Raw genomic sequence first — 27,357 nt, 5'->3', positions numbered from 1 at the left:
CAACGATTTACCTTCTCATCAAACCATTGTATTTCATTGTATCTATAAATCAATATTTCGTTCTACTTTTCCATCAATCGAGATCACTTTTCCAAGCATTGCAATTTTGTTTAGTAAACTTTGAACTAGGGATACTCGTAATTTATTAAATACCTCTCTTGCTCTTGTGAAACACAATTTTTAATCAAATCTGTCGAGTTCGATTAAAGTTAATGAAAAAGGTTGCAGTTATAGTCTTTTTCGGTTGACGAAGTACTAAGTTAAAAATCTAGAGACGGACGAGGGTTAGAAAGACCGAATCCAATTATCTTTGTTAAGATAAACGTTCGTGCACGATGGAGCACAAAATTCTGTGTTCCAAGAGAAAGAAGCAGCAGCAGGAATCTCTGTAAATAATTATGCCAGGTTAGCGAGGAGAAAGTGAACCGTCGACACCCGTTCAAAACGTTCCCAGGAAAAAATATCTGTGCACCGACAGATACGTGTGATTCCACGCGTTGCCTCAACCCGATAGTAATTCAAACTGCTCGCAGCTGCCCGTTATCTCGGATTTTAAACTGCGCGATGTAAGAGGGAGAAGAAAAAGAATGGAATCCGATATCAATATCTATCCAGTCCGGCCGATGAAATTTTCACTGCGACATAGTCCGATTCTTTTCAGAACGATCTATTGTCCTGTACAGAACGAGCTAACTCCTGCAAGTTAAACAAGTCGCGCCATGTGCTTGTTTACTATTTGTTATTGCCAACGCGATATTTTAATGCTTCGCGGAAATGAACTGGAAACTCGTGATCCAGGAGTTTGCACAGGAATTTAGTTTAATCGTCGTCTGTTGCTTGGAGCGCGTGATTTAAGGCACGATCGTGCAACCCTTGCGCACTGTGTTTGACCTTTAGCAATTCTTTGTTATACGAATGTTTAAGTGAATTGGTTGTATTATTATATAGATTTTAGTGTGGTTATATACTGGCTTCATTAATTGGATTTTTTGGCATTGTTTCATGCGAAGATCTTTGTTTGTTACTTTTGAATGAAACATGGGGGTTAAGTGGTGTTCTCAATTATTTTTTCTTTTCAATAGAAATTTTCAATTTGTGAGTTTGAAACTCCGCGAATTTATTTATCAATGTTTGGAAAAGATGTAGTAATTTTTTCGTGCGGAAATAATGATTCTGTCGAAAGCTATAGCTGTTTTGGCAGCGTGCCTGAACAAACGTTCTCTGCGTGGCGACCGGTACATTAGTCGTTGCCATACATCGAAACGAAGAAAAAAACAGAGAGATTCTTAATTTTCTTAAGTGTAGCTGTTGTCTGAAGCAGTGCAAGTGGAGAAATGCAACATCTGGAGAAGATTGAAGTTTTACTAGGATCCTTCAATTTTGAACTTGAAAAAATTCGAACTTCGCAAATATTGGTTTTAGTCGACATTTAAATTGGACAAATTGGACCATTGATATTATGAAATTATAGTAACTGCCATCTCAGAAAATATCTTTTTAAGAGAAACGCGTGTAAACTGTCAAGTGCTGTTTCCAAATATACGAGAGGTATCCTATTTCAAAGATTGTAACACTGCCAACATTTCGAACTCCTCTGAAACACTCCAGAGTTATACGTTCAAACTGAATATCGTAAGAACATACGGAAAAAGAAACTTCGTTGCATTGAAACTCTCCAGCGAACTAAAGTATCATTTATCACAAAATTTCACAGGTTTTATCCCCTTAAACTCTGAATTAATTCACGAATTATATTCCTTAAAAATACTTCAAAACAATTTCAACGTATTTTCACAATCACAGCGTCGTTTAACGAAAATAATACTTCAAAGAATTTCCAAGTCTCAACCCTTGGCGACCGAAGATTCTTTGAAATACACGAAACCTTCGTCAGCTGAAGCTAAATCATATATCGATTCCTTAAACAATAAAAAAAGGAAACTACATACTCTCTTGCTATTCGAGTAATTCAACCATTCGTTTGCACGTACCGTTCCAAACATGAAAATCTCGCCGAAATGTCGACATTCGTCCACGAGGGGTTAACAGAGTTACTAGATCAAATACTTAGCTCCATACGAAATATCATCGTCTACGAAGGAAACCGGATCACCCGAAAGTCTAGCTCACCAGCCAAATGCTTAAAGTTGGGAACGAAGTTAACGTTGTCAAAGAAGTCGCGATGTATTCTGTGCGTCCATGAGACAAGGTGGAAGACTGGCAGTGAGGTCACAGCCATGGTGAGAGGCTTATGGCGGAGTAGCATCGTTTTCGGACGCAGGAAGTTGGGTAAAATAATGAAAGAGGTGGACACACAAAGGAATGGGAAGCCTCGGGTACCTGACTGCCTACCGGCAGCGAAATAAGTCGACCACGAAATGACATCCGCTCTCCTGGCAGTCTTCCTCCGCCATGACAGCCTGTTTCCTCTTGGGTTTCACCTTCCTCCACCTGTCGTTGCCTTCAGACACGAAAGAATTCGTCTCGCCGGTACGGTTAACGGAAGCGCCCGTACCCGATCCTTACCGCCGGCATAAGAGCTAATTTCATTTTCGTGACTGCAGGTTGCACCGACTGGACAAATGTCCTCGTACAAAGACAGCGTTCCTACCTTTCTTTGATCTCCTGTTTAAGTTCTTGCATTGTCTCTTCTGTTGGTACTTATATATAGTTTTCGGCCTGTTGCCTTTGCGAGAGAGCCGGGGGGACGTTACGGAACAGGAAAGTGATTTTGTCTTCGCCATCTTTGGTTGGTTGCGAAGACGGAAGGCTCTGTAAAGAGTTATATGGTATGTTATTTTTTTGTCCGTGAAACGTTATGGAGACGAATGTTGCTTCTTGGTTTGGTACTCGAACGAAGAACGTTATTGATAGATTTGTTAGTAGTGTGTTGAAAAAGAGTACAATAATTTTTGTTTGAGACATTAGTTTAATAAAGTTGTTACGTCGTTTGAAGAAGACTGGTTTGATTATAATCAGCGTCGTCATTGGAAAATCTATTAAGGAATCTCTAGCTACTGATTGTATTTAAAAAAAACTACAGGATAACTTGGTAATAATAAAATCTACTTTATTCTTTAAAATAATTACTTTAGTTTATAGTGTCGTTTCGAGTGTAATCAAATTTTTTGAATAGTGTACAGTTACTCATATAAAAGAGAAGATGAGATGAAGGAAGAATAGACAACAATTTAAGGAAATGCCAGCGAATAAAAATAATGAGCGAGGCTCGGCGGGATAGAATAAGCTATCTTCAAACCTACCCCCGACTAGGAATAGAGCAAAGAAACGTATTTATACGATTCCTTGTTCCACGTAATGTAATTTCTGTTTTAATTGCGAAACGGACGAGCACAGGGAACGCAATAAATGATGAAATATAAATTATAATAGCAAAGGCTGGTCTTAATATAAACTAAACCGAGGCTCGCGAAGATTGTTAACCCCGCATGAGTAATGTTTGGAAATGCGTGACGTTCTAATTCTTAGTAATAAACATCGTTCTTTACTGTTATGAATTCTTAATCGCGCAATTTTTTTCCGTTGCTAATTGAGCCGTGCGCCCGGCTCGATTCGTCCGTAAAAAGAATTAATGGCGACGGCAAAAAATTGAATTGCGCCCCCTTAAGAAAAGAAATTGTTTTCCGCCATTAGGTCTTTTCTACTCGCGCGTGTTTAGTAAAACGCCTTTATCCGCGAGTTGTTAAATCGAGTGATGATCTGATTCACCTCGATATCCGTTAGACGATGGGAATGAACTGCACGATGGCCAGGAGCGAGCGGGACGGAACCGACGGTGGAAAAAGAAAAAGATCTCGATGGTTTTATCGGTATTACTCTGGTTTAGATCATTCAGATCGTTTGGATTCCCTTTCGTTTCTGCGGGTAAAAAACACAGCAAGAAAATCGAACGGAGCTCGACCGTTTTGGAAATTTGAACGTCGGCGCTGGACGGTACGCGGTATAAATCTTTTGTAGAATTTTCATTGCTGCGTCTCCGTTTTCAGGAATTATTGCGACGAGCATTCACTCTATTATTGCTGTCTTTAATAAATTATGATTTTTCTATTAGTCTTTATTCGGTATCTAATATTTGTATTTTATAATTCCGATGTGAATGGTTCTGAACCTACTTTTAGCTGATAACTTACTTTTTGATTATTGTGTGTTTAGTATTGTTTTCTGTTTAGTTAATGGAACGTGTGTTTATTACAGAAATGTTCTGTTTTGTGAATTTTGTTATATACCTTTGTAACTTTTTATAAATGAATCGTAACGTAAGTGAATTCCCGCGGTATAGCGAAGTTAACAGAAAATAAACGTTTTGAAATAATCCCTTCGATACTGAGCATTCTCTTCAGCCAAGCCCTCAAAACTAGGTCAAGCAAATAACCTACAGTAAACTTGATAGGTAGAGAAACAATTCCACACCTAACACTATTCATTTCAATGTTATCGTAAAGTTTCTGATTAAACAAGTCGGATCGCGAGGAATTAATTGGTATAACAGTAACTTTCAGTTTAATACTTGTTTTCTTCCAAATTCTGAACTATCTTTACTTTAAATTCGATTCAACGTTCATGATCTTGTTCTTCAACGAATGCGTGAATTAAAAATAATAAATGAGTTGTTGCGAAATAAGAAATTTTGGTTAAGTATAAGTGGAATGTTAAATGCAATTGAGAGATTCAAATGTTTGAACAAATTTTAATATTCGCGTGTAATTACGTATAATATAGTTCGTATATAATATAATAGTATATACATGATTTAAACAGGTATTTGAAATACTACGTTAAATTATACGAGAACATGAGGAACTAACGACCCCTGCGTTAAAAATAATTTGAAACTTTTTATCCGGTCGTAATTGAGAGGGAAACCAAAATGCGGGGAGAATTTAGCTTGCACGGTCGATGGTTGTTGAATAAAAGTATCCTTTAGAGGGATTGCGTCGCTCGTATAGAAAAATTCATGTGGTTCGAGTGGTCAAGGGTTTCACGCGAAAACGCTACAGCATAATCTAATAAGTTAAAGATAATGACTAACGAAAAGAAAATTAAGGGAAATATTTAGAGAAATCTCTAACAGGATTTTAACAATAAACATGGAATTGTTATGCATAAAATAATAACTTTATCTTATAAAATCTGTTCTTAATGGATACCATAGAATGCCGAAGAAATTAAAGTTGGGCTTAATTAAATTAATCGAAATAAAAAAATGAAATTATCGATTTAAATTAATCGACATTAAATTACAATATATTTACAGTTTTAAACAATAGTCTTTTTGAAATATCCAACGTTATTTCCTGGCAGCGTCAAGAATTCGAATGGAAAAACGTTAATGTGATTCGCTGCGTACTTCGAATCCTGTAATAAAAGTTGAATTCATTTGTAATTATCGATGGTAATCGTGATTTAATTCTGTTTTATTTCTTGATCGCTGAATACATTTATAATGCAAGTAAAGAACAGTTTTCTTTCAAACACCGAAATCGATGTTCGCACAAATAATTTGGACATTCATTTTATAATCAAAACGGTTTAAAATTATTTAATTCCCAATTATAAAATGCACTAATTGCATTAATTGAAACAGTTGATCAATAAATACAGTATTTTCAATTGGAAATTTTATATTTCCGACTAGCGTATTACAAGAAGTAAAATTAAAATATGAGGTTCAATTACTAATAATTATATGAAATTCAATAGAAATAAGTGCATATCTTATAATACCTTGCAATTAAAAGATATTACTTTTCATTTGTTTAATCTGCGAATGAAATATTGTACAAAGCAAGGAACTCGAGGAATTTGAGCCCAAAGATTAAATTGTCAAGAACAGACGAGTCGGTCACGAACCATAAAGCGTTGTGCACAGAATAATTTCAGTTTCTATAATAACACTGAGAAGAAAGCGTATAAAACACTTCGTACTCAATAAACGAACCGCGAGGCGAACTGGAAATACTGGAACAGCTTTGGCGAATTGTTCAACGATTTCTGTATGTGAAAATGAAAAGGAAGTAGACGCTCTTCGTGATCTGTTTTCACGAATATCTGGAATCTGTGCCGCTGACGTAAAGTCCTGTATACGAATTAGACCTTTTGTCTAAATTCTTATTCTTAGTATTGTCTTTATTCGAGATATATTAAGACTGATTGAATTCAAAATAACTACCACGAAATATATTTCCATGTAATATCCTTTATAAATGCATGGGACATTGTCAATGACAATGTCATTGCATTGACTCTAACCTTTCTATCAATTCGAGACCAAGAGAAAAATAATGTTAAAAGAATAAAAAGCAGAAGAGCATGAAATTCAAGCGAATTAAAATAACAAACCTAAGTATATTGGTTGATGGCACCATTTTCATAAAAGTGGTATTTTAAGTTACCTTCACTATGTAACGGATTAAATCGAAAGCACTTCACACGAATCGATCAATCGACTTAATCTCGACACAGAGGGAGAGGACAAAAAAGCAAAAACGGTTCGAAGTTCCTGTGGAATCAAGTCGTACTGCTCGATGACGTCTGATATTGAACATAAAAATAAAAATCTGAGTGATTAAAATTATAACACTATTTCCATGAAAATTCCTGGATGCACCTTCAATATACAACATATTAACTCGAAAATCGCAAGAATCAATCGATAATTAATTCCAACATGGAGTAGAGAAAGAAGATCAAAGGACAATCAGTGTTCCCGTGGAATCAAGTAAATATACTCAAAAATGGTAACAATTAAAACAAAACAAACCGTAATCGCGAAACGGAAACTAAAGCAAATTCAAGAAAGAAGAATCAATCATTTCGGGTTCCGTTTCCACGAAAACGGTACTGACGTCCACAGTGCATAATAGGTTAACTCGAGAATAATTCGCGTGAATCGATCGATCGTTAATCTCGACACGGAGTAACGGAGAGAAGCAAAAAAAAAACAAAAAGAGGAGTCGAAGAAGAATCGAAGTTCCTATGGAATCAGGTAAATATACTCGAAAAAAGTAACAATTAAAATAAACAAACCGTAATCGCGAAATGGAGACTAAACCAAATTCAAAAAAGAAAAACCGAGCATTTCGGGTTCCGTTTCCACGAAAACGGTACTGGCGTCCGCAGTGCATAATAGGTTAACCCGAGAATAATTCGCGTGAATCGATCGATCGTTAATCTCGACACGGAGTAATGGAGAGAAGCAAAAAAAAAAGGAGTCGAAGGAGGATCGAAGTTCCCGTGGAATCGAGTTTACGCGCTCGATGGCGACCATGGCAACGTTTGTTCACGGTACGACAGCAGGATGATGAAGCGATCGGGTCGCGCGGGGCGTGGAGGGGTCCGCGAGGCGCAACCGGCGAGGGACGCGGAGGGTCCGAGGGGGAGCGGCGGAGAAGCAGGGACAGCAGACGAGGCAAGCCTCTCGAATCGTACGGTCTCCGATGCCAGTCGCGTTTCTGCACTTCTACGTAGCCGGTGTTGCCCGCACGGCGTTTCTCTCCCACTCCCGTCACGGTTCCTCCGTTGTGTCCGCTTTTGTTTAGCGCGAGCGCGCGCGCGCGCGTGTACACGAATCCTTTCTGGCGAACGCGCCCACGGTTGTAAACACTTTCTATTCTGACCTCGCTGGGTAGATCGAAACGTGGGCGACGAGGCAGAGGTGGCCCCGGAGTGAACAGCCCGGGGAAAGAGTGACACACAGAAACACTCACACGTCTATAGAAACACACAACACATTCATAGTAACACAACACACACACGCATACATACACACAACAGTGACAATTCTGTGCGAGTTTTTATCGGCCGTTAGAATCGCGAGAATCGAATCACGAGAATGACAGTGAACGTCAGGGTCGTAACGGACTGTCGCGTGTACCAGCCTCCAGTGAACCGCGATCGAACGGGATCCTAGTTGTTTGGTGTGGCTGTACCGCGGTGGGACACGCGCGTGTAATGTCAGTGAACAAGGAACGCTGACTTGCCGCCGTTCACCGAGGTCTCGGCGGCGAAAGTTTTCCGTGGTTTTTCTCGTCGACCACGGTTACCGATCGAACCTCCTCCGTTCTGACTGTGCGAATCTACCTGTACGCTGTCTTTCGGCTGTATTTCCACGTACATACGCGGGTCCTGGCGTCGATTCCCCGTTGCCAATCGGACACTGGTCGGCGGTACGAGTGTCTCTTCGTGCACGGTGGCACGTATGTGTGTCTTGTACACGCGCGACCCGTGGCCAAGTCGAATTTCGGTTACGATCCACCGTGCCGTCGGGGAGATTACGGATCGCGGTGTGCAGCCTGTACACCATAAAGGGTGCAACAGGACACTCGCGTTAGGTTAGGTCGGAGCCATCGAGATCGAACTGGTTCTACGCGTAATCCGTCGGACAGAGAGAGAGAGAGAGAGGGGGAGAAAGAGAGAGGATACTCTGGTTTTTCGGTGGTCTTACGTGCGGGAAGAGGATCAGCGGACGGTTATGATGGGTGTACTGAGGTGGAGGCACGATCTCAGATCGGATGCCGGCCAACAGCAACAACAACGGCCAAACGTGGACCGGTCCTCGACAGGACACAATAATCATGCGCATGCGCACCCGCACACGCACACACTGCCGAAACTGATATCGCAGGTGAGTTTTTCCCGCGCTATTGGAAACCCACCACGACGCACTACGCGACTCAAGTTCGCCTTGTTGCTCTCCGTCTATGGTCTTCTTCTCCCCTTGAGTTCGAGAGGTCGGGAGAAAATTCGGTCGGATCAACCGGCATTAACTCGAGACGTCGTAACCTTACCCCTCTGTTCTGGACCTCTTGTTTTTCCTCGCTCTTGATACATTCGGATGGGCCTCGCTTACGGGATTACGAGGCTGGTTATCGTTCGAATTGGACACGCGAGGGCAGAGTTTTTATTGCCGACAGATGTGTAACGGTGAAAAGGAAACGCGCGGACCACTGGCAACCGTACGTACCACGAGCAACTGCGCTTTAACGCTAGAACTACCGAAGATGTCAAAAGACACCTTTTGGAGTATTAACTTAAAATTATTTTCTTAGTTTAACACGTTGAATGCCGCACGATTTTATAAAGCAAGATATAGAAAATGGAAAAACTGTGATATTAAATCATTTGAGTGGATTGCATTGTTATTGCACGTTATAGTTGAATGTCACGAAATTAGGTAGCGTTATTTGTAATATAGAAATGTTTCCTAATAATGGTCGTTTCATCGAGTAAACTATAGTAATTCAGTTTGGTTGGGGTCACCGGTGATCCCCACAGCATTCAACGTGTTAATAATTATTTTCAGTATCATTTGCCTTTGTTATTAAAAAATAAGTATCACTATTCAAAAGAAATTCTCAGTGAATGTCTTAACACGCTCTTTGTGTGGATATTTTAGTATATTTTGCAGAAATGTAATGACCTTTTTTCTTTTGGGGAACGAAGATCAGAGTTTTTTTTATTTAACTCTCATCTGTTTCTGGTATTACCAGTTCAACTTTTTACATGCAAGTGTTCTTAACACTAGAACTACCGAGCATTTAACAGGATTAGTATGTGGTCCCTATAAAAGTTCTAACAATAAATTATTTTTAGTTTCTGCGGATATTCATTATAGCATTCAAGTGAAACTACTTATTTTTAAGATCATTTCGAGTATTCAATACTTTTAAGATATCTATAATTGCGAAAGGAAGGAATTGCAACCAGTCATTTTGACTGGTACGTAGTTCTAATATTAAACGGAAATGGAACTTTTTATGCTTAAGAGCTGTTTTCAATTGCTGTGTCCAGCAATGTAAACGAATTTAGAAATTCAAATTGAGATTGAATACTAAAATGAATAAAATTGTGTTAGCACAATGTTTTCATTCGATGACATTTAATCTGTATGTGCAGTTCATTAATGTTCATAGGGAGTTGATTCGAGTGTCGGACCGGTTGCACTTGAACATTGAGCTTTAATGAAATTCGGTTCGATGGCTCGTTTTAATTACGACATATTTTGACTGTTACATAGAAGTATCAATAAAATTTACGATAGGCTGAGAAAGAGAAACTAAAGCGGAGATGTGATAAATGTTGAAATTGGTTTCGATGGTGATTTGGTATCATTGATGGTACTTAACCTTCCGGTCTAATGGCCACGTGCTTCAGAGATGCTCATCTCACGTTTCATTTTCGACTTTATGGTCCTCTTTAGACTCGAGCACGGTTGAAAGTTGACAAGGGGAACACGCGATGTGTCATGCGTCGATTTCGACAAAACTTCTTGGAAAAGCACTAACCTAAATCTTCGCCCGCACAAATCAATTCACTTAACTCGTCTGCGTTCAATGGTATTAGTTTTGACTTTAGTGGTAGCATAAATTCAAAATTTCAAATCAGTCTGCAGTTAAAATGGCGCCGAAGACATTTATTGGAATACTTCTTCAATTATAGACGAAACTGTGAATGATTATAAGCCTGGAGCAACGTATCTAAACATTGAATAGTTATGGGGCGTTTAATAGTAAATACCGTATTTCGCCTGGATGTCTGAATTCTCGTAAAAGTGAAATTAGGCGTATAAAAGATCGCCGAGAAACTGACGATATTAACAGCCAATTGCACCCACTATTACGCTTTCGTAATCCAACATTTCGTCGCTTAAATTTCATTTTCTATTTTATTAGAAAAAATGTATAAATATCGTGTAGATATCGAAGTAGTGCTCCAATTTATATAACTTTTACACGCATTGTATTACGAATTACAGTATTGAGTTACGTTCATAGAATCACGTAATTATCTTCGGCATTTATAAGTATATAAAAATACCATTTACAACATAATTAACTGTTTGAATAACTAAACATAGCAATTCAGCACAGACTCCTCTTATCTTAAATATTTGAAGTCGAAAGTCAACAGTATCAAATTAGCAACAAATATTCTATAATCCATAGAATATTAAAAAACATTTACAGTTCTTCAACGAGTGACTGTAATTAACCCTTTGCTCCGGACAGATGACTCTCAATCGCTTGATTCAGTATATCAAAATTCTAAATTCTGATATATAAAGTATGAAACTTCGTATAACGCACCAACAAGCAAAATACCAAAATAAAATAGCCCCGTCCCTTAATCTGTATTTCCCCATCAATTACTTCCAAAAGAAACATCGCCCGCGTCTCACCGTCGAACATTAAACATTTCCAGGGAAAAGCTGTCAAGCATCAAAACCGTTAAACATCGTCAAAAATAACTCCGACAGTTAACCAACCACCGGTACACCGCAACGCCCGTACCGGTAAACGAAATAATCGGCGAACCCCCGCGTCGAACATCATCGCCGCGATTTCCCACATTCCGGAACGAACCCGCCGGCGATCTTAATTCCCGCGGATTCCGCGTATCCTGCCCGCTTCCGCGTATTTCCTTTTTCGCGCGTTTAACGTTCCGCCGCGCCGTTCTTCTCCGGGGGAGCGCGCAGGCACCGTTGTCCTGCTTTTTGCTCGCGGAATTGACAATCTTTTAGCCACCGCGAAGTCGACGAAGAGGAAGACGAACAGTCGAGGGAAACAAGCGAGCGAGAGCCATCAACGCAGCAAAAGAAAAAGGAGGAACCGGAAAAAGAAGAAGAAGAAGAAGAAGAAGAAGAAGAAGAAGAAGAAGCAGAAACAGCAGAAGAAAAAGAAAAAACAGACGAAGAAGAAGAAGAAGATGGAAGGAAAGACGAAGAGGCGCAGTGCCAAGAAACGAGCGCGGTAACTGTAACCACAAAGATCGGCTTCGCGGTAATTTTCCTCTAACAACCCGTTACTCCATCGTTCTGCGCCGCGAGACGCTTTAAAAAGTCCTATTTTCCCATGACCGGCCGGCGAGAGAGCCCGCTTTACGCGAGAGGCGCTCGCCGGCGTCTCCCTCGATGGTTTCTCTCCGTTGCACCGGTTTCCGCGCACGCATACCGAAATATTCCTCCGCCAGGTACATAATTACTCGAAGGGAGGGCCGGTTCCCGAGTTTAAAGGCTCGGCTGCCCGAGAAGCCCAGCCAGCACGTGCTCGAACTCTTGGGGACAGGTAGTACGGCTCTCTTGCAGGAGGCTGTTGCGGCCGCGGCGAGCCTGATTGGCAGGAATTACACTTGTCCCCGAACCAATACACGCTTAAAGTCGTCTTGAAACGACGACTTATTAACGGCGAGCACTCGGTGTCACTGCTCCGGGCCTACTTCGATCCCGTGCCGCTGATACGATGGCTCGCGCCATTGTGCTCTGAGCAGCTTTTAAGACTTCTGTCCGCGTTCCGATTGGATTTTCTGTGCTTAGCGGGTCGGCGATTAGTTGCCTTTGATTGGGGAAGCGGGAGAGTTGTTTCCACTGAATCTTTTGGGGTGAACGCTGGTGTCAACCCTTAATTTACCGGAAGTATTTCAAGTTGATTTGCCAAAAATTAGCGTAATATGAGTTACACGCGGGAACGAATTCACAGAAGTGAATGACACAATACTTAATGTGTTTTGAATGTTACAACAGTAACAGGGATGAATATAATGATTTGTGCCGCCATATACGCGGCATAGGGTAGCATTGAACACGATACCCATCAATTTGATGGATGTTGAATGTTTTAAACGTGATTTCGTTGTAATTTAAGTTGATTGTGATTGGTGCAATTATGCGAATACACGTTATAATTGTCCGTTATTGGAACTCTAATTTCCGCGACCTATATCAAGAAATATGTAGACTTCCAGGAGCGATAGAATAAAGCGTAGTATAAATGCCCGCAAATCTAGTGTTAATTTATCGAGCGACCGGCACTTAGAAAGTACTTATGCAATTCGAGCTATTTTTCTGACGAAACAGAAATTGAAGAGTTGAGATCTTTCAGTGCGATTGCTATGTTAATCTTCTTGCATTTCGTAGGTAAAATGCGGGTAAATTCGGGCGACCCGGCTGTGGAATTGTTAAAGGGAATTTGGTAATGAGATATTTGAACTGCTCGTTTGAAGTGGTTAATTTCCTGCGCAAAGAATCAATCAAGCTTTTTCGTATTAAAATGTAAATACATTCAAAGATTTCGCTTCGTATGCGATTTATTTAATGGAAATATTTCGTGTTTGTTGTTTGATCGTGAGAATAAGAGAGTTTTGGATTTCTATTTTTAATATTGAATTTTAAAGTTTAATAATGAGATAGTTCATGGAAATACTTCGTCTGGGATATTTTTATCGGAGAAAACGAGGGAAAATATTTCCCTTACAGAAGCTGTGCTGCTGTGATAATCACTGGTATAAAGGTACTCGGGAAATGATTTTTGTTGTTTCATCGAGTGACCAATGCTTTTTATTCAATATGTAAAGTAGAGGATTGTGAATTTAAAAATGGCCATGTAGTTTTATTCTAAATGTTACTGTAGGATATTTTCTTACAGGATATTGCTTACAAGGTACTTAAGGTTGCCTGTTGCATTGCTCTCATGTTCAAGCAAAATGTGTCTGAAAGTATATATTAACACTTGCACTACGGTATTAATAGAACAAAGTTGAACGTCTTCAGAACAAGTTTTATGGTTAATGCATGGGGGTCTCTAGATATCTTTGCTGTTTATAGATTTATAGATGAAGAAGTCGTCGAGCTTCTTGTCTTACAAATTGTCTCCTGTCTGCGCTTAGATACTTTGGTTTAGTACTTAATAATCTTCTAGTAGGAACAGCGAAAAATAACTGAAGATTTCTAAATAAATTGAACAATATCAATTTGTACAAAAGTGTTGTTCAGTTCTTTGCAAATAATCAACCCGTTGCTTCATAATTTCGCACGACAGAATTATTATATTCTTAATAATGCATTCAAAGAGAAAGGTATTCCACTTTCACTGTAACTCTTCATTTACCCTGAGCATTGAATATTAATAACTGTTCATTATCTGCTTATGCAAATAATACATATTCATAATGTAATCCGTACGAACGATCATTAGAATACAAGAAAAACGTAAATTACGCCCGCAATCAATTATAGTTCCATTATATCTGTTCACTTGCAAATGGAATAAGAAATAAATTTCGTAAATGCATAACCAAATTATCCATAATTAACTACTATAAGTAATCAGTATTCATAATTTTAATGTGAAATCTAAGAAAGCTTTTATAGAAAAACATATCGACTGAATTAACTATTTATAATTATTCGGTAAATATATTAAAATATCTAGAGCAATATTAAAATATCTAGAGCACTGAGGGATTAATGAACTTTTTACACTTAAATCGTGAAACAAATATATTAAGTCATTAAATAAACGCGTTAAAAACATATTATATATTATCAAATAGAAACTAAAAAACTTTCCGCAACTAAACCGTTAAAAACATCCATTGAACAATGTTAAATAAACACATCACAAGATACAGGTATAAATATATTATCACAAAATATACAATTACAAATGCATTAACTTATTTACGAAGACATATTATCGTACGCTGTCAAAGGGAAACCAGAAAGTGAAGGGTTAATAAGCTTTCTACACGCAAAGTGCTAAATAAATATATTCCTCGGCTCGAAATTGCGATGACACGGTTGCGCGGCGGTCTCCTCGAGACGCGGAGGATTAAAGGGAGCCGTGGTTGCGAGCAGGCATCCCGCGCATAACCACAATATTCCCATTTTTCCACTTTCCCCTATTTCCCTTCACATGGACGACGACGAGGATTCTCCGCGAGGCTCGTCCGCCGCGTTTCGCCCGTGAGAAATTCGTCTGTCAGCGCCGAACCGAAGTTGATAGACGCTGCTGTGCGGTACCAGATGCCGGGGCAAGCATTGAAATTGGCAGCGGCGGGGGGATATACGGAGAGAGAGTATCGGCAGGCCGTGACGTTTAAATTTCTGCTCCCGACCGTAGTGGTATCGTCAATTAGAGGTCTTTCACACGAACTCGCGCGAGCCAAAGCGACTCGCGGAGGAGAACAACGATGGGAATAGCAGTGTCTCCTCGGGCGAGCCCGCGGAACTTCATAACCATTCGTTCGCCGCTTTTAACACGATTCCATAGGAGAATAACGCAACTTCTTCGTGATTGGAATGGAAAATTGAATGATACTACTCGTCTGCTAGTGGATCATGTAGCTTGAAATGTGGAACTTCGTTTGTTAACACTAGAACTACCGTTTAACCCCTTGCCCTGTGATTTCTTTTTCAGTTCTGTTCGATACGACTACTTTGTCATTAGTAATTTATTGGTAAAAGAGAAAAATTATAGGCGTACTCTATGTCTACGATTGCTCTTAATTATAATAATTGATTACAGAAGAATAATGTTTACTTTGAATTCGAATGAATCGAGTAATATTTATGTTTGTTAAGTGAAAATCTTCACCGCCAGTCTGACACGTTGTTATAAGGCAAGGGGTTAATAGGATGAACACTGAACTACCAGTCGAAATGATCTATTCCTGATGTCTTCTGCTTGCAATGATTAAAGGGATAACAGATGTTTCTCTGAGAAATGATTAACATTGATTTACCAGTATGCTTGAATCGTAAATCCACTGAAGTCAGGGACTTTCCTTGGGGAAAATTTCATTAAGGTCTTTAAATGTTCTTCTCTAAAATAGAACTTTTAACTCTCTCATAGTTCATCGGTAATATCGATAGGTCAAAGTGGAAGAGGAAATGAAAAACGATACTGTGAATGTGTATTGGTAGTAGTGACATATTTACGTAGGTTATTACCTTCTATCATAAATCCTTTTTGAAGTTTAACAGTGATTAATTCATATTTTTTGGCATGTAATTAATAATATTCAATTATTAGTAAGAGTCTTCAGAAGTTTGCTTCACGGAAGGTTATACCGCTCATATGTGGCGTGTCCATCAGCAATACCATTGGCAATAACATTGGTGAGACACGGCGTGACTCATAAGAGCAGTAACTCGTTTTTCCGCGACAGACGCCATGATATAAATCATTATAAAATTGTAGTTGTTCAAGGAGTAATTCTAGAACTTTTTCACTTTGCAATTAGTAGCATTACTTGAATAAGCAATTACTAACTATTATAAAAAGTAATTTGTAAATTACGTAAAATATTCAATAGTCCTAGTGTTGAAAGGAGAAAACAGCTGCTTAATTAAATTCTAATGACGAAGACGTTTTTGCGAAATATTTTCAATTAAATCTGTGTATTTGCACAGATACAAAACTAGGAGATGCTTCGAACTTCAAAAAACGTATCGTTCCACTTTTTATGAAAAATCAGAAATAATTCCCTCCAATTGCTCGGTAGTTTTAGTGTTAATCCCTTGCGCTAGAAAGCGTGCACGTCGAGATATTTTCGTTCCCAAATCGCCAATGACATTTCACGAACATCGATAGTCTAGTTATATTAGATATACTAGATTCTTTTGAAACGTATCACTTCATACAATATTATTAATAAATATAATTAGCGTATATATCCGTGTGAAATAGGTAAAAGTTCTCGTCGTACGAGACTTTGTCAGATCCCTAAGTTAAACTCCAGCGAAAGATGTTAATATAGTGATACGAAACCACGCCTAACGGAGTGTAAAATTATTTCTGTCGATTCGAGCCTAAGTACTCGCATTACAACATTGTGTTGCACGTTATCCGTCCATCATCCTTGCAAGTCCGTTGTCCGCGATGCTAATGCGTGACGTTGTTTGATATTAGAGTCAGATACCGATCGATGAGGGAACCGCTACGATGTTCGCATTGAGCATTTTGATGCTCGGGCCACAGCCCACAGTACGGGCCTCGGAAGTTGGATGTGGCAGAATGTAGACAATAGGACCGCACAGCTTTAGATAAGCTTAATCCTCCAAACTTAATCCTCCACAGCTTATTTCATTAAATAGTATCTTTTATTCTCTCTATTTACAAGCGTCTAAATAGTTCAACAATTAAGATTTCCGGTGACAGTAACTTTCTCTTTAATGATTAAGAGATACTGAGATATTACATTTTTAATAGACTCAGCGATTAACTCAGAAATGAATAACTTTAGAATTTTAGATGGATCTTTAAACGTGCAAATTTAAGCTGAGCATTTCTTAATGCATTCTCGTATAATTGTTTGGGAAGGGTTAATAGTGTTTCAATGAAAAAGGAATTGTGTATTCATTGTAAATGTAAATTTATATGAAACTTTAAGTATTCGTACGAATAAATTAATACAGTTGTTTGTTTGATTAAGTGAATAATATGCAATGAATGCGAAGTTTTACAGCTTTATCAAGAGACACGATTGCAATCAATATTCCAACAACCGAAAACTTGAGTTCCATGAAACTCGATTGTTCCTAACATTGCCGCAATTATAAACAAGTACTTTGTTCGCGCCGAGGCGCGGAATAAATTACAAAAAGTGTATTCAACGGAGGTCTTGTCTCTTAACACTTCAAAGTCTCAACAAGGAATTCGTCACACCCTGAAAATAGTCGATTCCCTCGTCGCTGTATGATTCACTGGTTCTGCCCACTTCGCATTGTCGTGGCACGGGGTTCGATAATAATTTACGTAATAGGCTGTCTGTAATTCAGCTAACGAACTCTTCTCGCAGGTCCGCGTTATTGCTTCGAAATTGCACCGCGTTCGCCTCGGTGCACGTGAAAACATATTTTAACCCTTAAACGATCGTGCATTATTTCCGTTAGCTTCTTCTTGAAACTGGGAAAAGAAAGAACAAACAAAAACAGCGAAAAATTCGTAATTCTATCTACCAATGAATAAAACCATGAACACACTTCGGTAACACACAATAAAAATTCTTAATTAACTTCTTATTTTCTGCTGCAGATTACTCTACATAAACTTTGCTTATTATTTCGAAATTTCCATTTCCCCAATCTTCCAAAAACATTCCATTCATCCGAGTTTTTGAAACCCGTGCAACTTTCCCGACGAATCCTGTCCCCTCTTTTCTATTTTTCCATCGTAGCGTAGTTATTTTTTCATAGTTGCAAATTTCGTCGAACTTCCGCGGAAACTCATAAAAATTTCAAAGGTCCGAGACCAGTCGCCGCGCCATTCAGAAATTCGAGAATCACCCTTCCCGTCGCCGATACGGTCGAATGCGATTTATGGGTAACATCCACGCCGCGGACGTTCATTTATTCGCTTTTCTATAAAGTTCTTCCCTTTTTCTCCTTGTTTCATGCGGCCCGGCCTTTGTACAGCCGCATTTTGTATCGACGTTCTCCCATTCACTTTCAAATGGTTCCCTTCGGGAGTTCTCGGGATGCTTTCATCTCCCGGTTGAACCCGGGGCGGGCTTGAATGCTCCGCGAAAACAGTTGTGACTCAGAAATGGGCATAACTGGATTCGCCCGTTGAAATTTCTTCATTTGCATGCGCATGGTAAAAGATTAGAGCTGCCCGCATACCCGGCTAAATGGAACGTTACGGCACCGCCGCTCTGAAACACGTTATTCATATTATATTATTGCCCGACAGTTGATCAAATATTGTCGCCTCGGTTTCTGGTGCGACTCCACATACCCTGTTATGAAACCACGGAAATATATTCTGTTTTATAAAGAAACCACGCGTTTCCTCTACTATTCCGCAATCAGAGAAATCTTGGGCAAAGAATTGGTTCTATTATAAATTCAAATGTTTTATATAAGCTTCGAATCGATGCTTCGAGGATTGAAATGGATAAAGGTTGATTAAAAACTTGGAAACTTTGATTCGAAGGAAGTTCGTGTCAAATTAATCCTCGAAAGACATGGTAGATTGTTTCATTGAAACGTCGAGCGGATATTGAGTACTAAAACGTCTGTACTAAAGAGTTCATAGAATTATTGTTGATTAGGGTACATCGCGAGGAGGAAAGAAGAGAATTTCCTAATAATGGGCAATTTCCGATTTCTCCGTTGGAGCATTGACTATTTCACTTTGCGCGACGCCGGAGAAAATGTTGGGTTCGATGTCCCACGTGTTTTCACCTTTTTGTGTTTTCTTTGCGCATGATAAATGCGATGAGAAGATATTGTAGGACACATAACCGAGAGTTTCACAGTATAGAAGATAAAACTTCGTGCGCTGCCGGTGAAAAACGCGCGGTCAACGAAGAAATCGTGTCTGCCGTGAAAGCTGGCTACGGGTGCTCGGTCGCTAGTTTCAAAAGGAATTCCGTGGAATTAGTCGCACACCGTTTTATACATATAATTTGCTGCGTTGCACATAATTATCGTGTTCCTCGCGAATGATTGCAGCTTTAAACTTTTATAGTTCACTGGTATACACACATTTACACCACTGTAATAGCGAAAAACGTCCAGTCTCGATGGTACAAAATGTTTCTAATTTATAACACCTAATTTCCCACTTAAAATATTAGAAATTCAGATGATTCATCGTTAAAATATTATTTGAAGTTAAATAATAAATTATTAGAAAGGAATCAAATGATTTCCAACATTTTTAAAATATATAATAATATAACACATTTATAATATGAAATGTGGTGAATTTATATTTATTCTTAAGTTAATAATATTATTATAATATAATCTAGTTAATAATATCCGATGGAAAACATTGTTTGTTCGACAGTGCACAGAGTGATGGAGAGAATATGACCATACGTTCATCCTCATAGAATAAATAAGAATCACAGGGGGTGGTACGGGCCGAAGGGTTGTAATAATTCTACCGTAGGGGTAGCACGTGGCCACGCGAACAATTCTCTAATTCGCCTGCGGCTGGAGTTATGATACAACGTATCAATGATTGGTCTTGTTTATACATTACAGGCCATATGTTTGCCAACTCCTGCGATAGAAATATCAAACTACCCCCGAGCTTTCTAACATTAAACAGAGTCTCCTACGCACACACCCTTTGTGCATTTCCAACTTGCTTCTTTGTATGTCGAATTTTCGTTTGTCAGAGTATTCAAATTCTACATCCCCAGCTTACCGCGTTAAACATACATATTTATGTCTATCACTTCAATCAGTAAAAAGTTTCATTTATCAGCATGAAACATAAGTTTCTGCTCATACAATAACTACAGTCAAACGTTTGTTCACGATCAAACTGAAACAATAATTCCTTCTTGATGTCCTAGGGCAAAGAATTAATACTTGCAACAGCAACGAAAAGAAAAATCAAAATAAAACCTACAAAAAGAACCCCACGCAATCTAAATCCAATGAAATCATTGGTCCACAAACTACACTAGATTTACGTTCGTTTATTCCACACATCATTCCATTATTCCCAGAAAACTACGCGTTCGTCTATATAAATCGCGAAAATCGTTGCTGCAACACCAGAGTATCGCATTGCGTATCGTGCAAGCTACTAAATAAGGTTTAAAACATTCGATATCCGTCGAACCGACGGGTCCCTTGAATCTAACGTCGATCTTCGAACATCCTCGTGTCAACGGAATTCTCGAAACGAAAGTACCCTTTTCCAACGAACCGAATTCGAACAATGAAACGGGTAAACGAACTGTAAGCAGAAAATCGGTGATTAGCATTAGAGGCTGAATCCTCGGCGCCATATACGAGAGGACAGGTATGAAAGAAGAGTGTTTCGCAGCGGTAACAGCCGGTCGCGTACGAGTTACATGCTCGCAGCTTCGTTTTAAAAGGCGGCTCGTAAAAGGGGCCGCACAGCTGTTCATATAGCTGGCTCCTCTCCCGCCGCCCCTCCATTCTCTGTCTCTCTTTTTTCCTAGTTTCACGTATGAGGCCCGACGCCGAAGTCGATGCCGGGACGTGGCCGGCGCGCGTGCACGCGCACATTCATGCTCCAGAAGAGAGATTTTTAGTATATAAGTCGTCTGTCGTAACGACACGTTCCCTCGAACCGCCGTATAAGCGGCCAGGTGCAAAACATGACCGCGCAGCTGCCAGACCGTCTGCTTTCCGGCGAACGAAACGCCGAAAAATCGATCCTAGGAGCGGAACTCGGTTTTCGCGTGTGCTCCCCGAACGGGACTTCCGGCTACCGGAAAATCGATACATCGGATTCACCTTTAACCCTTCCGTCCCGAACGGTACACACGACGAACGTTTGAAATTAGGAAGCTAGAGAGCGCCTTAAAGATAAAGGAAATTGGCACCGCAAGGGGATCTTTTGGCTGGCAGCCGAACTGCCGATTGTTATTGTTATTATTAGTATTATTAGTGCCTATTTTATCTCTTCCACTGAAAAGCTTCAATCTCACTTAAAAGCAGCTGTTCTTGGCCCTTCCTTCGATTTAGGGGGAAAAGTACGTGTTCAGGGGCGAAGGGGTTAACCCATTTCCTGACCTCCTTACCTGCTCTGCTCGACTTCCTCGTTCCTTTGTTGAGATTCGCAGAGGCCGGACGTTAAATTTGATTTCAATAGATGTGTAATAGCTTGATTGTCGGTGATGATATGATGAATACAAACACGTTAATCGTATGATTAAACTGTACTTACAATGGCACATCAACGCCACGTGTTACATCGCGTCTAAACAAGGCTAAGATTCGCAGGAATTTATTGAAACCAAAGTAAAACATTTATTTTCCTTTATTGATCACCGTTGGAACACAGTACGAAGTAATTTTATCTCATGCTTCATCGCTTTTGCGACGAATTGGCTGTTAACAAAAAATGTTCGTTCGATGGAACGGCAAACGAGTGATGCGGAATGACGTCTTCCTCGCATTCGCCATCGATTATCCTGGAAGAAATGCCGCCGAACGTCCTTCGAGCGTTTTATTTGCCATTGAAATTTGACGTACGACTCGTTCTTACTGGAGGAAGAACAATTCCGGAATAATGAAGGCGATTGGGATATTTCTGGTTCAGAATGAAACGCTTCTCGCTGTGGGATTACTTCCACGACCCAATTGTTCCGTTCCTCGGGCATTCTTTTTCACCCTACGGTGCGATACGCCTCGACGCGTACACCATCTTCGTGTAATTATCGATCTTATCGCGCAATTCAAATGAACGTCGAGAACCTTGCGAGAGGTTATCGCGGCCGGACGGGAGAGATATCGTGTTCGAATTACCCTAAAAACCGTGTGCACACGTGCAATCTCGTATCGAACGTTCAAACACAGCGGCGCGGTGGCACGTCCGATGTGTTCCGACGCGATCCTGTGTGTTGCCGTGCCCGTTAATTTCACGTTTTCGACCTTAACCTCCTTTCGAAACGGTTCTATACGTTTAGCACCTAAAACGCACCGCGGTGAACGCAACGAAAGTTCCCGTCCGATCGGTCGGACCGAATTCCGCCTTTGGCTCGCGGTTTTGGTATATACGATATTTATTTTATGTTTTGATATTTAGTACTCGGTTTGCATGTTTGTTGCAGTTTATTCTATCGTTGGTAGGAATGTTGGTGTTCGTTCATTTGGATCTGGGGAATTCAGGGTTGAACGCTGGAAGTTTTCTTATTTAATTATTGGTAGCTTGGAAGCGTGGAATATTCGAAGTGATTTGAAAAATGAATAGGTTAAATTTAATACTATGAAATATCGATTGCTACAATTTTTATTTGTTTATCGTGTCACAAATTTAAGGGAGAAAAAATTACGACTTATAGTATCATGCGCACTTCCGAGTAAAAAGTGCGGTATCGTAAATGTGCCCGTTCAAAAATTACACGGGCCAATTAAACAGTTAATGGTTTGATAATATTGAACGGCGTTCATTCGATAGGGACTCATTAATCTCTGATAATTAATGAGTTCCGCGGCGTCGATTGTAGTTGCACATATCTAATTAGCGTCTTACTATCATTCTGATTCTGTTCCCTGAGTATAATACTCATAAATGTCACCAGTTGACAAGGGAATTGAATCTTCCGAGTATGCAGTGCACGTGGCCATAATGAAAATTCTACCATTCTTCATTTAGAATAATAGCACCCATTACGCTGCCTCCACTTTCAATTGGAAGGATCGTTTAGCATACCGAAGCCGAAAGATTTACGATTAACTTGCGAACGCGTCTGCATGATATCCTAGAAGGATACGCTTCACCTTTTAAACCTCGATTTACATTTCAATTTTAAATCGGTATAAATATTAAAATTACGATGGTCCATTAAGCATATTTATAAGAAAATTTACATTACGCGGCAGTGTGTTGCGCGTTCAAATCTGAAACATTAGCATTTATTTTGCTAATATGGAAATCCTGATACGAATGATCCAATTGAACTTTCATATCTCTTCGGCTAGAAATATTTTACACTTTGAATTGTTGAATTAACTTCTGAACTGGACATTTTATTTCGTAACTGAGGAAGGATTAAATTATTATCGTTAATATCTCTGCTGATACAACTCGAAACTTTTAGTACTGGTAGATAGGCAAATTTGTGAAATGGTTTTTTGAAGGTAGAGAGTAATCAGTTGCTCTGTCTTAGCTTTTGATTATTAATATTTAATAGGGAAACGAATCTTTGTTTCATACTTCAGGGATTTTGCAATGTAAAGTGTTAAGGGGTAGATTTCGTTGTTCCCTTTATATTATTAGCCATTGCTGCAATTTTATAATGTGCAGCAATTGTCTTCAATTTTCCTAGAACAATTCCGAGACGTGTGTCGAAATCTGTTGAGAAGGTCCTTGCAGCATACCTATGAATGAATAAATTAATTCGTTCGTTAACTCCTCGCAAAAAACACCTTTATGATTCTGGTAATTGCAGAACAAGAAATCATAAATAGATCATTCAACTTGCCTACTATGTCGAGCGTTAAAAATCATTCTTTTCAATTACTTTATATAGCCTGTTAACTCTTTCGTTTATTTAACGACTCTTTTTACCGTTGCTTTGTGTTTTTCAGTTAGCCCCTATTATTGAAATTAAAATTAAACTTTAGAGATTGAATGTAAACCATTAAAGTTCAGTAACGCGATAACTGTACATTTCTATTTAAAAAAAAAACTAGTGTTTTAATTAATTACATATATTACAAGTTACGATGTAATTGTATGTGTAGTATATTTGTATAATTTTGACTATTTGACTTTATTCGAATTGTTTCAATTTATTTTGAATAAATGTTTCTCCAACTAAAGGTAATGAACCGATTGAATTCCTTGTTAGTTAAATATTTCATTCGAATAATGATCATTCATTACGCGCAGCAAATTACTCTGTTCATTTATTTCACTAATTTGTCTTTTGTTCGATTCGTTTGTTCGTACAATATTGAAAGTTATTTCGAACTATTTAAATTCAAGTCTTTCTAATATAAACGAAAAGCATCCGACACAAATCAAATAACAATTTTACTAATACACGCACACAATCTTTATCACTTGTACAATTACATAACCAGCCAATTTTCCACAAATTCTTACGTAAAGAGAACCCATCATCAACTATTACCATGGATTCACTTAACTCCAAGACTCGTCCAATACAGACGAAAAGCTTTCGACGCGAGAAATCAAATAACAATTTTACAATAATCAAACGCATAATCTCTAACACTTGCACAGTTACGTAACCAGCCGATTTTCTAGAAATTCTTACGCAAAGAAAATCCATCAAGTATTATTATTAACTCATTTAACTCGAAGGCTTTCTCCTGTAGAAGCGAACAGCTTCGGCCGCGACAAATCGATAATTTTATATCGAGTAATCAAACGTCAACAAGGCAAACACTTGGCTCGAAGTTGACGAACAGCATTGTACCAAGAAAGCTCGTTCGTCAAGGGGTTGAACCAATTTCCAATAGTATCGTAGTCGTCGAACGGTCTATTAATCGGCTTCCAGTAGACAAGGTGTTAAGTCGCCGGCGCTCTATGATGTAGCCGAGCATAGATTGACGTCGTTAACAGAAGTGACCGCGGTTCACGGGCGACAATTTCATTCCAGGCACCACCTTCTTCTGCTTTATGTATGTATATACGAATCTGTACATGGGCGCGTCCAACTATGCGCGCCCGTACTGAATTATTCATCCCCGCGGGAGACAGCGTCTCTCTTGTTTCTTTCTCCTTCTTCGGCGCAACGGATAAGAGAGGGACCCTTTTTTCCCTCAACTTTTCTTTCTACTTCCCTCCTTTTTTTCCCTTTTCGGCCGTACAACACGCGGCCGAGAAGAGGGAGCCCGACGCTTTCCGTCCGCGAAGTATTCTGAAAATTTTCAGACTCCGGGGACTCGTCATTACTGTTTTCCTCTGGCATCATCGCCGGCAACAAAGTTACAAGATACGTAATGAAGGAAAACCATTATGTGGCAGGTGCAACACGGCTACGCGCCGTGACTACTGATGCGAAGCTACGTTTTTTCGAGTATAATTATTTATACTGGAAATAAATCAGTCTTTCTTTTCGTCTTCTTTCGTTCATTCGTTCGTTATCTGTTTCGTTAATTCTTGCTGTAAGCATTGGCTACACACGCATCGTCATTAGGTGTAAATTTTTGATATTAACACATTCGCTGATGTGAATTCATGTCTTTTAAAATATTATGTTCTTCTGCTCTGCTCGGAAAGTTGTTCATTTCAAAACAAATTTTTTTATTTTTGTTCCTGTTTTAACGTCAGAAATGCGTTATTTAAATTGCGCTAATTTAACCAATCACATTGTTATACCTTGTTTGACGTACCAACGTAATAGAAGATCGTTCAAAATTCAAGGAACTGTCAACGAAACTATCTACCTTGAAACTTCTTGGAAAGAGTAAGAAATTGAATTTAAAAAATAAAGGAAAGTTACAAATGCCTCGGGTTGGATTTCCGCGGGTCGATGTTCCGTTCATATTCTTTCAAAAGGAAAGGCTCTTGGTAATTTCATCGTCTTAAATAATTACTGAATTATGCGTCGTCGTCTGAAAGAAAAGTTACGGAGTTTCGAGCGGCGCTTTATGAAGCGAATGTATAAGCGACGTCCTGTTTTTGAGTGGGAAATTGAAGTTTCTGCTTCGCATTTTGAAAGAATCTGCTGAATAACTGTTTCAGTTTATTCGTTGGGTATGTAGTGATTGGCAGAGATTAATGTGCCGGCAATAGAAATTTAATTAATTATATTTGACTTCGTTTCTATTTTGCGAATCTCGTTCAATGTTATATTAAGATACACAATTAGACGCGTTACGGGTTTTTAATAACAGTTGAAAGAGTTTCGCGTATGAAATGAAACGTTTCAGTGGAAGTTTAGATAATTTTAAAAGGCAGTTGCAAACACAGAGAAACATAAAGACCGTTTCAAAGGACACCAATTTCTACTACGAATGTACACGGTTAGTACAAACTAATTAGAATCATTTCTACTAAATACACCGAGAAAAACATTTGAATTGCAAATCCCCTATGAAACTTGTGTGCAATTTAATATTTACACTGCGTAATACGCTGAATAACGTAGAACGTATTCAACGCGAATAAGTTACGTTAGCCAGTTTTTAATAGAACTTTTTGTTCGAGCGGATATTTCCCCGGCATTTCCAACGCGAACGGCGCGCGCCGCTGAATTTACTGCAAAAATTTCATATATTCTTATTAAAATGCCGGCGTAACAATAGAATTTTCATAGAACGAATCAATTCCCTTGGAAAACTGGAATGAACGAACACTGAAAAATCCTGCCTCTCTCTTCGTATTTTCCATTTTCCCGGCATAGTTTTTCATTTCTCGAAGGTTTACAGACTAATCCCGTTGATTCGATAAATTCTCATGATTAATAACAACGCCCGAGCGAGCACGCAACCCTGGCGTTCCCTTGATTAATCTAATCAGCGGCGGCACCATGGAAATTCCTAGGAAAGAAGGAAAGCAAAGCGGCGCGCTGTATAATTGAATTTTTTCTGCCGCGAATTAGGCTGATTCTCGTCCGGTCTCGGCTATGAGAAATCCCGCGGAGGAAACTCTCGATTTTTCCAGTCGCGACCCCCCGCGAACTGCGCGACACGCGAAAATGTTTTTATCCGCGGCTTATTCATCTTCTGTTGCCGTTATTATTTCGCCCGTCGGTCGCGCCGGCTGAGACATTAAGTCGTTCCGAACGTTTTAGCGGCTCAAGGATTTTCCACCGAAAGTACAGAGTAATTTGCGACCGGATAAAAGCAACAGAACGGAACTGGGTCGCCTTAGCGGGAAAAAATTGTATCGCAAATTTAAAATTCAATGAAGGAAAATTCCCTTTCGGGCGTTATGCAAATTCGCGCTTCGCTTATAAATTACTGTTATCGTGTCCTTCCTTTTTTCGTGGTGCAATACTTCATTGCCCTCTACGTGGAAGAGTCCACTCTTAACTCGGAACATCTGCACGCTGGTAAATTGTGCGAGTTAAGCTGCTGTAAAGCGAAATTTCCGCGACGCGAAAAGAAATTTTCTGGTAAATTTAGTTCGCCGCAGTTTAATGTGT

General features: G+C 39.3%; 1 protein-coding gene across 12 annotated transcripts in view; it reads left to right on the top strand.

The window, feature by feature from the left end:
* Positions 1–27,357, top strand: part of LOC116425156 (Rap GTPase activating protein 1) — a 256,513-nt gene that overhangs the window by 168,804 nt on the left and 60,352 nt on the right. Inside the window, exon 1 of one of the 12 annotated variants that reach the window (XM_031972511.2) lies at positions 7,436–8,644. The exons of 10 other annotated variants lie outside the window; for them this stretch is intronic. In XM_031972511.2, coding sequence (XP_031828371.1) covers positions 8,492–8,644 — 153 coding nt within the window. In that variant the 5' untranslated portion in view covers positions 7,436–8,491. Of the gene's footprint in view, positions 1–7,435; positions 8,645–8,714; positions 8,976–27,357 lie in introns of those variants that run through there. One more of the 12 variants, XM_031972521.2, reaches the window with a different exon arrangement.

This window comes from Nomia melanderi, chromosome 5 (genome assembly GCF_051020985.1).
Source record: "Nomia melanderi isolate GNS246 chromosome 5, iyNomMela1, whole genome shotgun sequence".
NCBI classification, from domain to species: Eukaryota; Metazoa; Arthropoda; class Insecta; order Hymenoptera; family Halictidae; genus Nomia; species Nomia melanderi.
The sequence above is the reverse complement of the archived record's forward strand: the minus strand, read 5'-3'. Positions and strand labels throughout refer to the sequence as shown.